Source organism: Acartia tonsa, chromosome 5 (assembly GCF_053477335.1).
Source record: "Acartia tonsa isolate MP-2025a chromosome 5, ASM5347733v1, whole genome shotgun sequence".
Classification (NCBI taxonomy): Eukaryota; Metazoa; Arthropoda; class Copepoda; order Calanoida; family Acartiidae; genus Acartia; species Acartia tonsa.
In genome coordinates, this window is record NC_137264.1 from 28,796,677 (window position 1) to 28,808,573 (window position 11,897).

The following is an 11,897-nucleotide window of genomic DNA, read 5'->3' on the forward strand; positions in this document are numbered from 1 at the left end:
AAAAGCTTGGACGTCTATGGTGGTAGGTATAGCACACCATCTTATTTATCTTTGGAACTTCCTTTCAGTTGGATTAAAACAATCAATTTATTGTATATCTAACTCTGGGTGATAGGGGTATATAAGTTTTTATAATATCTTTTATTTAGTACTAGAGGCTTCACCTTGGAGTTACAACTCAAACAATCTTTTTTAACATTAGATAGAAAATATGGGGATCAAATAGGTTTCGAATTATCTCAAAACAATAGCCTGCACAAAGCCTTGGACCAATATAACGCTTTACTGAAAAAACAATGACATATATGACCAAAGAAGCTCAATCACTAAAAAATCAGAGAAACACTGAAAACCATTCTTAAATGAAAAATAACATCAAATTTGAATACAAAATAACATAAATGACAAGTTAAATTACATATTATTAAAATATAGTCAACCAAGTCTTTACATATTTGTTATCAGAAACTGTAGAGTGAAGATTGTGCATTTACGTCTGCAATCTTTATGATTGCTTTATAATGTACAGACATACCCTAAATATGTATATAATTAGCTTTGCTACAAATAAACATTAACCTATCCCCTTCTTCCTGCTATATCCTGCCTGAAAAAAAAAGAGGGCAAAGATCTAAATACGGGGAAGGTGAATGTTTTATTTATGAAAAGGGAAATAAATAAACAAAATTGGGGAGGAGGGTTGGGGGGGCGCCTCACTTTTCATTGGATGAAACACAGAGGCGCACCACTTCTAAAGTCCTATTAAGATATTTTCATAGGCAAAGCTTCTCTATAAATGAAATTATTATCAAAATTCTGTTTATGAAAGAATTTGAAGAAAAAAATTAAAAACGTTATTTCATTATGTAGAGGTTTATTGACATTCACTGCCAAAAATGAACCTTAAATTAACAAATTTTTATTATTCCATTTTTAAATTTAAAAAATATTTACTGCTATTTTCGTTAGAAGCATTTCATTTTGTGATTATAAATATAATGTCTTCTGACATTAATCTTATTAAATAAAATGTTTTTTCCTTGTCCGTTAAGGTCTCACGTAGATTCTGGTGGAAGTTTAGGCTATTTCATTAATAAATTTAGAGAAAAAACTTCTAGATAAAAAAAAATAAGTTTTAATATTAAAGCAGGATGAAAAAAAAGATTTATTAAATAGATAGAAAATGGTATGGTTAACAAAAATTTACCTTTTTTAAATGTTTTTACTTTTTTTCTGTTATTTTCTATACAAAGCTAATTAATCTAAAATTTAAGCAGAGTATTGTGTTTAAATAAGATATAGTAGTATGAATCATTTCATTTCATTTTTGGGAATCCTTCCCCTTTTAAATTACCCCTGCAACGAAGAAAATCCACCAATCAGCGTTGAGCTGTCTACAGGTGGCGGCACGAGTGTGAAGAGTGGCGGCACAACACTTGACAAAGACCAGTCATAGTGTGAGTTAGAACCTGTAAGCATACAAAATAATTCACCCCCTCTGTCTACCCAGCTATCCATCTATCCATCTATCTAACTATTTGCCTGTGTGTGTGTGACGTTACTAGCTGTGATGTTACAATGTCCAGGCCTATAGAGTTAGGTCAAGGGATTTATATATTCTGTTTTATATCAGTTTATTTATCTGCACCTATATAAATCAAAAGTGAATATTAAAAACTTTTTTTTTTCTGTGCAAAATCTGCAGTTTGTGGCTGTTTTGCGATAGTTAAACATGATAATTCTTTATGACAACTTAAAAATATTAAATATTAAGTGGAAATATTTAGGTATACTTATTTTCCTATGTAGGGAAACATAAGTGGTGGATTTATATAAATATAAACCCAGAACCACTTCATTATGCAATCTACATTTTCCTGGATATTTTGTCTACGGTAGTCCATAAGTGTACAGCTTTACAGTACATTGTTTCTATTTGTTAAAGCAACACGTATGATAAAAGAAAAAGATTCTGTTTAAAGTAAAATGCTTATATTTCAATCAAAATCTATATTTTTGTATTTTTTACCGATCCACTTCATTATGCAAATCAAAAAAAATCAATGGGAAAACGTTTGTTTTGCACTTTTCTCCACTTTTAAAAGATAATTCTGATAAAATAACAATTTTTTAAGGGATTTATGCATTAATTATAATGAAAAACAGTTTAAGGTAGATTTTAATGATTTTTCTAATTAAGAAATAATTGAAAAAAAGAAATTCTATCCCTATCACTTTAGAGGAAAGCTGCCGACCCCCAGTCTTATGGATGAAGCTAAATACATGTTAAACATAAAAAATTAGCCTGAAAGGTATACAAAAATGTTTTTTGATGTGTTAAAAAAAATCCATTTTAAAATCTTGATTTTAAGGATGATGGCCTTTAAGATGCTCTTACTGGTGGTAATGGTGAGCTAAATGTTATTAAAGTGCATGCCCATGATGAAAACTTATATATTGAACTATGGTCCATTTTTTGTAGTCATAGCAGCCTCCAGCCAAGCAATATTAAAAAAGAAAAAAATTGCAATTTCAATTACTAAAATTCATAAAGTAAATAATGTATTTTTTAGATAATGGTTATATTTCATGTCGAAAGGCTCCACTGGAGGCCGCTATGACTACAAAAAATGGTACATAGGTTAATAGACAAGTTGTTGTAATGGTCATGTACTTAGATAACATTTAGCTCACCTTCACCACCAGTAGGAGCATCTTAAAGGTCATCATCCTCAAAATCAAGATTTTAAAATGGATTTTTTTAACACATCAAAAAACATTTTTGTATACTTTTTTAGGGTAATTTTTATCTTTAACATGTATTTAGCTTAATCCATAAGACTGGGGGTCGGCAGCTGTCCTCTAAAGTGATAGGGATAGAAATTCTTTTTTTCAATTATTTCTTAATTAGAAAAATCATTAAAATCTACCTTAAACTGTTTTTCATTATAATTAATGCATAAATCCCTTAAAAAATTGTTATTTTATCAGAATTATCTTTTAAAAGTGGAGAAAAGTGCAAAACAAACGTTTTCCCATTGATTTTTTTTTGATTTACATAATGAAGTGGATCGGTAAAAAATACAAAATATAGATTTTGATTGAAATATAAGCATTTTACTTTAAAAAGAATCTTTTTCTTTTGTCATACGTGTTGCTTTAACAAATAGAAACAATGTACTGTAAAGCTGTACACTTATGGACTACCGTAGAAAAAATATCCAGGAAAATGTAGATTGCATAATGAAGTGGTTCTGGGTTTATATATATTAATGAAGATAGGTACAATTTAAAAGAGTTCGATATATCTTATATCATTGCATATTTTTTAGACAAATCTTGAATTTCAAACTTTAATTCATTTAAAAAGATTGAATTTTATGTACTTTTTTTTATTAAAACCCAAGAAAGGAAGAAAATATGTAACAAACTATAAATTGAATAAAAAAAAATATTTTTTAATGTGTCTTTAAATGATTGATTTAGATTCTACATGAATTCGTATTTGGAAAAATAATTTTGATTAAAATAAGAATAAAAATTTTCTTTGTAAATATAAATTTTTAAATTACATATTTTGTCAATCTAGATCTTTCTGTTGCATTTTTAAGAGAGTATAATTAGGTTTTAAATATTTACTTGAGTTCTTAAAGTTAGTTCCTGTATCATTATCCCATTTTTTTATCTTTATATCTTATTTTTTTTATTGTGCTTTTTATTTAATTTTAAAGATTTATTAGATTTTATTCTCATATTGAATATAATTTATTTCTCAAGTATTCTTTGCACATGCTATTATGTCAATGTAGTTTTTTTACTACTTTTTGTTTGTGTTTTTGCACATTTTATAAATTTTTTTGCAAAGCCTTTTAATGATTGATGATCTCATAAAAATATTGAAATAATCATTTTTAAACCAAAAGAATTAAAAACTATATGATTAAAGTTGTCTATATTTGAGTTAACAATTTAAGATAAAAAATTATTCTTACTTAAACTTAAAACTCAGCCTTTAATCCCAAAACTGTTTACATGCATAGTTTTTGTTTTAACTTGAAATTAAATTAAGCCAATAAAATTTGGGTCTGTACTATAATATCTAGATACAGCTAGCAATTGTACTATACAACCAAGCAGAATATATAAATAACTTGTAATGGTACAGAATATAACAGTGAACCCTATTACACCCACACCCACTCCAACTCTCCCTACCCTCCCTCGCCATACTATGCCTACCCGCCGCACTACCCGCCACCCCCGCCACTGACCACCTATGAGCCCAGCCCGTCACCGCTAGTGCCCGCCGGTCACGGCGGCGACTACTCCCCGCAGAGCGAGGCCAGCCACTCGCCCAGTGAATATGGGCGGGGAGGGGGAGGGGCGGAGCACGCCCATTATGCCCAGTATTACGCCCAGGAACAACTATTTTTTCACAATGAAGGTAAGAAAATTTGGGAATAGTCCATTTCGTGACATCGCTTCTTATAGGGCGATTTGTCGTATTTTTAGAATGACTTTTTATAGGTTATTTTAGGTTAGGTTAGGTTATATTGGGTTAGGTGATTGCCCCACAGGGTTAGGTAATTGGCACCGCAGGGTTAGAGTCCCCCGCAGGGTCTAGAAATAGGAGAAAATCTACTGTGAAAAATACGACAATTCGCCCCATAAGAAGCGATGTCACGAAAGGGACTATACCCGAAAATTTTATCATTAGACAAGGATGACAACATTCAGAATAAACAAGGACATAGAGTTAATTTTTTTTATTTATTTAAATATTAAAAACAGCTAAAACAAAAAAAAATTTGATATTTATTGTAAACATTAGATTCTATTTGACAAGGAAGTCAGCATTCTAGAACATATAGGAGCCATGCAAATCATGTATACAAATAAAAAGTAACGTTGCTTTTAGTTTTAATAAATTCATAATTAGTATATTTATAAGCTTGAAGCAAATCGAATCATAAAAGCAGCTGCTATACTTAACAGAAAAATGATAAAATGATAATTCGCACCTAGCATCTAGGTGTATTTAAAAAGTCTGAAATAACCATAAGATTTTTTTATAAAGCTTTCCTGAAAAACTAAAACCCATTTGACCAGTCTTTTCAGAGATCACAAATTACAGTAATCTTTCTTGGAATCGATTATCTAAAGAACTTTAAAAACTGGTAGCGATCAAACTGTATATATCATGTTTGCACATAATTTTAACAGACAAAAGAAGATCGACGAATAATCTGAAATAGCCATCACTCAATCAACTCACAGCGCAAATAAATGCGACAAAAAGACTTATTCAATGCGTGCATCATTAGATTCTTGGCTATTCCAGATTATTTATAGGCCTTCTTATGCGCCTTATAAAATTGTGCAGGCATAACATATACGTTCAGTCGTTTGGCATTTAGCAGACTTTAAAGTTCATGGATTTTTGAAGATAATCGATCCCAGGAACATTTTACCGTAACCTACATCAGGTCCCCGAGATCTTTAGCTTCAAGCGAAAATCTTACATTATGAAATAGAAATAATAGCGCAACCTCTTAATAATTTATTTTTTAGGAAGTGGCGGCGGCGGCGGCCCAATCCGAACGGACAAGCGCAAAATAGTGGGCTCCAACAAGAAGGAGCGACGCCGCACCCAAAGCATAAACGCGGCATTCGCCTCGCTACGCGACTGTATACCTAACGTGCCCTGTGATACCAAACTGTCCAAGATCAAGACGTTACGCCTGGCGACCTCCTATATAGATTATTTGTTGAATGTGCTCAAGTCAGACGACCCGAACCTGGCCGCTGAAGGTTTTAAGGAAAGTTTAGGGCAACTCTGTTCAATAAACAGTTTCCTATTATTTTTTCATTACAAGGCTAAAACTACGTACTTATGTGCAAAATTATCCTTGTTTGATCTAAAATATTGAATATTTGTTATTGCTGCGCTACTTATGAACCAAATTGTAATTTTGTAACCATAATAATCCAGGGTGGAATATTACTGATGTTATAATTGGTGGCAAACAATATTTAATATCAAGATAATATCAACAATTTGGTAGTTTCTATTATAGCTCAATGGGCAACACCCCAACCCCCCTATTTCGCTATCGTATAATTGGTGACAAACAAATTTTTATCAAGATATAAACAAATGGATCAATTGTAATTAATTTATAATTTTTTAGTAGATTTCATTAGGAGGCGAGGTATATTTTTTCTCTATGTGCATTAGACCAACGAAACCCACTCGCCCTTATTGTTAATTTCTAAAAACAAATTGTCTAGCCCCTGTGGTGATCATTTACCATACGACGAAACTCGTACCTAACCCTAATCTTAGAATGATTATAATGAGACATATTTTTCTGTGGTCCATTAACATGTTTAGATTTGTAATTTTAAGCCTTGACAAATTTTTCAGCAATGTAAGTTCAGTACTGCGTTTAGTTTATAACTCCTTTAACATTCCAAAATGTGTATATTTTTATCTACTGTGTCATTGACCTCCCCTATTTTCTGATGAACTAACTTGAAAGCTCCGACAAAATGGTAAACAAAATTATACTTTAGATAAATTTATGATAAAAAAGTTAAGAGATTAAGGGGAAAGCAACAGAACATTTGTTTCAATGTTAAGATAAGTGGATGGATAAATAGAAATAAACTAAAATATATATTGTTTTGCAAGATTTTTGATATGTATGTTTCGTAGAAAAATTTTTAAGTTTTTTTTTCTGAAAATATTGAACAGAGTAAAATTGATTTCTAGGCGGATATTCATAAAAAATGGAATGAAAAATCAGAAGAACAAAAAAGACGAGAACTGGTGAGTTTTTTCAATATTTCTATATTTTTTCCTTCTTCTTATTTAATAATTTATTCCTTTAAGAACAAACTATACATAATTAAATCACATAGTCTTGAAGTATTAATATATACAGTTTATAAAATAGCACATTAATTGTTAATAACAACAAGAGATATTATAATATATTGTAAAACAAAATAACTAATTATATTTGAAGACAGTTTGAAAATCAAATACTAAAATATTTTGTGTTGTCTTTATATTTCAAAACAAAATTAATAAATTTTTAATAAGATATGTTGATATACCACCTTTATCTAATAATTTTTTAACAAAATTGAGCTAAAAGCAATGTTTGAGAAAAATAATTTTCATTCCATCTTGATAGACAAGGTTCTATCAAAGTTTTACATTATAGAAGATTCAATTTTGGACTTTCGGTTCTGATTTTTACAATTTTGTGTTAGAGTTTTGTTAGTGTGTAAAGAAGTTGTTTTCCAAGCAAATTTAAACAAAAAAAAAAGATTTTATTGTTCAAAAACCATGAGAAAAAAGTTTTTTTTTTTTAATTAATAATTCTTTTTCAGGAGGAAGAATTAAAAAATAATCGAGGCGAAGAGCGAAGCCGCAGTCATAGCACAGAATCACGGGCTGCTGCAGCTCGGACGGTGGCCGCGGCTGGCGGTCATCATGGCAGACCCAGCAGAACTGGCTGGCCACAGCATGTTTGGGCCCTAGAGTTAAAACAGTGACACGATTAAGACTGGAATATTAGTCTTAAATATATTTTTTCCAAATTAAAACTTTTATAAAAAGATAATTCAGAAAAATAAGCCCAAACATTTTTAAGAAAAAGATCATTCATTTGATCCTTAAACTTTCAATGTATTTGTTTATTTATTAAACAGTGTGAAGATCCTATATTATTATAAAATGACAGAAAATATTATTAATGAAGAAGTGAACTAAAAAACAAATACTTGATAAAGTAACTCAGTGAAATATAAAAACAGATAGCTTTACAGCCAAAGAATATTCAACTCATGTAATTTTTTAATTATCAGTGAAATATTTATCTTATCCAGGGAGGGACGGGACATTGGACTGTAAATTATATTAGTATCAAATCCTTTATAAACATGCTGCCTCATTTTGTTAGCTAAGTAACTTTAGGTACTTTTATTAAATTTTAATTGGTTGGTTACATGCTTCCAAACTTAAAAAAAATAGTTTTAAAATACAGTAAGGGTAATTTTGTTTAATATCATAGAGGAATGAACATCTATTTATCGTCCATTGTCTTATCCCCTATGATTCCTGATATTAAATGTCTCAGAAATAAATTAAAAACCTTAAGGTATTTAGGTTCTTTTAATGTTACCATTAAAAAAATATATTAATTTAGATTTAAAAGAATTAAAATAATATTTTTTTAATCACATGTGCCAAGTGTTAACAGTTAACATATCTTAATTTTAAAAGAGTTATGTAATGGATAAGAGATGAAACATCTTTTTTTAAAACTATTTTATTGTAATAGATATTCAATTGTTTTTAGAATTTTATTTCACAACAACATGCTTTGATATAAAACTGATATTAATGCAAAATTCAAAGGTAGTTTTTTTCGTTAGATTTTCTTTGGATGTATTTTTTCATTGGACATGATTTTATCTGCCTTTAGCTATTTTGCATGGTAAAAAAAAGTTAAAATTCTTTAAAATTTGTTATGAAATGTACCATTCAGTAACAAAGGACATTTTTGTTCATAGGTAGCGCAGTAAAAAGGACAATATTATGAAAAGTAAAACGTTTTTCAGCAGTTTAGAAATAGAATATTTTCGTTGATTAGCTCTTAACAATTTTAAATTACATTTACAAACAAAATATCTATTGTCAGTTATTTATGTTTGCATAAGAACATATTCTACCTACAAAGTAGCTTCTCTACTAAAGCATATTGTATCTGAATTAGTTTTAAAAAGACCATTCATTATTAAATTATCTAAAATTGTTTAATTAAATTAAGTTGTCTGCTTCTAGTCTTCCTTATTATTAATTTTAATTAGTATTTTATTCAAATAATATTATTCAATAAATAATTAGAAATCCCATAAAAGATTTTTTTTATTTTTCAACAAAATATGGTTATAGTTTCGATGTCATTATCGAAATCCTTATAATAAAGTAACAGGATGTCTATGTGTTTGAATGTTTGTACCGAAGGAGCTCGCACGAAGCACAATATGTACCACTTTTGACGTCATATTCTCCATCTCTTTTTTAGGGGCTTTCTTTCCCAATTCTCCTCTCATCTTCATTATTTTATGACGTCACAAGGAATCAAAAGTGGTACAGATTGGGCTTCGTCAGACTTGAACGCAATATAGACAATTATTTCTCAAATTAGAAACTTAAATAAAAAAAACATTTAAAGTGCCACTAGAGGCCTCTAGGGGCGTAGCCGCTAGTATATATTTATAACGTTGTTGATTATTGTGTTCAGTTTTGGTACACTAGCTTTCGATGTAAAATAAGGAAAATGTCGCTAATATAAAAGCCATAGCCAATTTTACACAATAAAGGCGGCATAACACACTACAATTTTTTATCAATTAAATCTACTTAAGATTCTTTCGCAGATTTGATTGAAAAAAAACTTTTTTCTCACAAGTGGGAAGCTTGTTCAGCACTAAAACACTCCCTCTTTATTTTTGAAATAAAGTAAAAATACGTGGAGGGGAGTTTTACTTTGCCTAGCCAAAGTTGGGGGCCCTGATCCTGTGGGATCTTTAGGGCTTGCCAGTGCTCATTATAACCTAACTTTAACTAAAGTAATAAACAGCCCACTACCCTTATATTCAATTTGTTTTAAAAATAGAGGGGGGGGGGGGAGGGTTCATTACTAAACAAACTCCAATCTTTAAAGAATCTCAAAATTGTCAATATTCTCATATTGGCTTAAACCAATATAGAATTATTTAAGTTTCTTGTTCTTCAAGATATATGAAAATTTAGATAAAAGTTATGAGGATGGATTTTTCCCACCCTTTCTTTGTTATAGTTGTCAATTTCGAGAATACAGCCCCTGCTCTCTGGTCAAGACTTCGAAAGACTTCATTGATAGCAAAGATGGTTTATACCTAGGGTCGATCTTATGTCAAGTTTGTAAGAATGTTCAGATAATATGCGATATCTCTATTGTTTTTGACAAGTGTAATAAATCGATAGGTTATACTTCTATAAGCAAATAATCATATGAATCTATCTTATTACAAAACATACAAAAAATGAAAATTTGTAATCAAAAGTCTATCTAGTCAATTGTCATTAAAGGGATTAATAGAAAATACCTGCCAAATTAGTATCTGAACTTTGCTATCATTCATTAAAGATGTAATTGGCATTTTATTGCAGTGCTTTACCTCGTTAGTGTAATTTTTAACATTAAGTTTATCAAGATCCTAACTAAATCAATTATAATTGTTACCCAGGCGTAAAGATACACAATTACTAAATTTCTGGGTGAAATATCATTGGCCCATAAAATCATTTTCATATTGTCATGAGCCATAAGTTACGCGTTCCTAATACTCCTTTATATTAGATTTGCCGTGCATTGTCGGTTTCTTAAATCGCCTCTTAGGGGACGTTTCGTCATATTTTCACAATAGCTTTTGATAGGTTATTTTAGGTTAGGTTAGGTAAATGTTCATGATTGCCCCGAAATGTTTCGAAATGGTTAGAGCCCACTGCAGGGGCTAGAAATGGGAGAAAATCTATTGTGAAAATACGACGAAACGCCCCTTAAGAGGCGATGTCACGAAACCGACAAAGACCCAATTTTCCTATATAATTAACACAATCTGCAATTTCTTTTTGCTATTGTATGTTTAGGCTAAAATAAACTTTGGCACTTTGGCGGAATGTATGGCACACCATATTTGTGGTTTTATTAAATTAATAAATATCTCTAATACTCGTAATTTTATATAATAAAGGCAATCATTTTACTTCATACTTCTCACACACAATTAGAGGACAAGGGAGAAACTTTAGAGCTCCTATTTTAGGTTTTTAACACCCCTTACTTTCGAGGTTAATAAAGATGATACATCAAGTAAATAGTGCAGCAAAAACAGTATCCGAAAAAAATGCATTAGAAATTAAGAATTGTGGTATGAATTCCATTAAGCTAGGCCTGGTAACTGCTTTAAAAAATTTTTTAAAGAATATGCTACTAGCCTACTACGGATAGTCCAAAATTGCACGGCGTTTTGGCAGCGGATTATGCATAATGACCAGCTGAAAGCAGGTGACTTATTTTGGTTATTAGAATCTCCACACCAAAAAAAATCAGGTGACTATAATAAAAAACTACTGTAAGAAAAGTTGTTGATGTATAGCAACAATTTAGGGTATTGCATGTGCTATCTCCTAAGCTGTACCTGGCAACGCCTAATAAACATTATTATTTTAAAAATATATGTTTTACATTTTCTGCTTATGATTATTCTAAAAGATTATTGTCTGCTACTTTTAGCTCTACAGATTAATTAGATAAACTACGAAGTACAAATATAATAATTAATAATTGTTTGTCAAAATCATTTCATTTGGGAAGTCCGTCAGTTTTTTAACAAAAATAGTTCATTTTTATTTTGAAATTATTTGTTATAATAAGTATAGATGATCAGAGCAGCAATAACAAGCTTAATACTAATCATAAATATAGAACAGTAGAGCAGCATTGAAAAATTGTATAAGTAAGAAAGACACAAATAAAATTTTTAGTAGCTATTGTCAAAAATGACTCACATGTACATATGTCTCTAATTTTACTCTGACTATTAATATCCTAAACTTGCGAAAACAAAAAGACATTATGTCAAATGCTTAGAATTTACAGACTTATACTAATTATAGAGTAGCAAAACTGAGTACACGAATTATAGGAACGTTTATTAAAAAAAACATATAAAAAGCTTTTTTAAAAACTATTTATTTTTCTTTACTAAATCCAATTATTGGGTTTAAAAACAACATTCTTGGGATCCTGAAAAATAATGGGGGTGCCAAAAAG

General features: G+C 30.0%; 1 protein-coding gene across 1 annotated transcript; it reads left to right on the forward strand.

Annotated features, from left to right (window-relative positions):
• Positions 1-1,378: 1,378 nt before the first annotated feature.
• LOC145319212 (heart- and neural crest derivatives-expressed protein 2-like) lies at positions 1,379-8,933 on the forward strand. The gene is made up of 5 exons (XM_080161184.1): positions 1,379-1,600; positions 4,166-4,444; positions 5,572-5,817; positions 6,774-6,832; positions 7,402-8,933. The coding sequence occupies exons 1-5, from the start codon at positions 1,579-1,581 to the stop codon at positions 7,564-7,566; spliced, it is 771 nt and encodes a 256-aa protein (XP_080017310.1). The 5' UTR covers positions 1,379-1,578; the 3' UTR covers positions 7,567-8,933.
• The last annotated feature ends 2,964 nt before the right edge of the window (positions 8,934-11,897 follow it).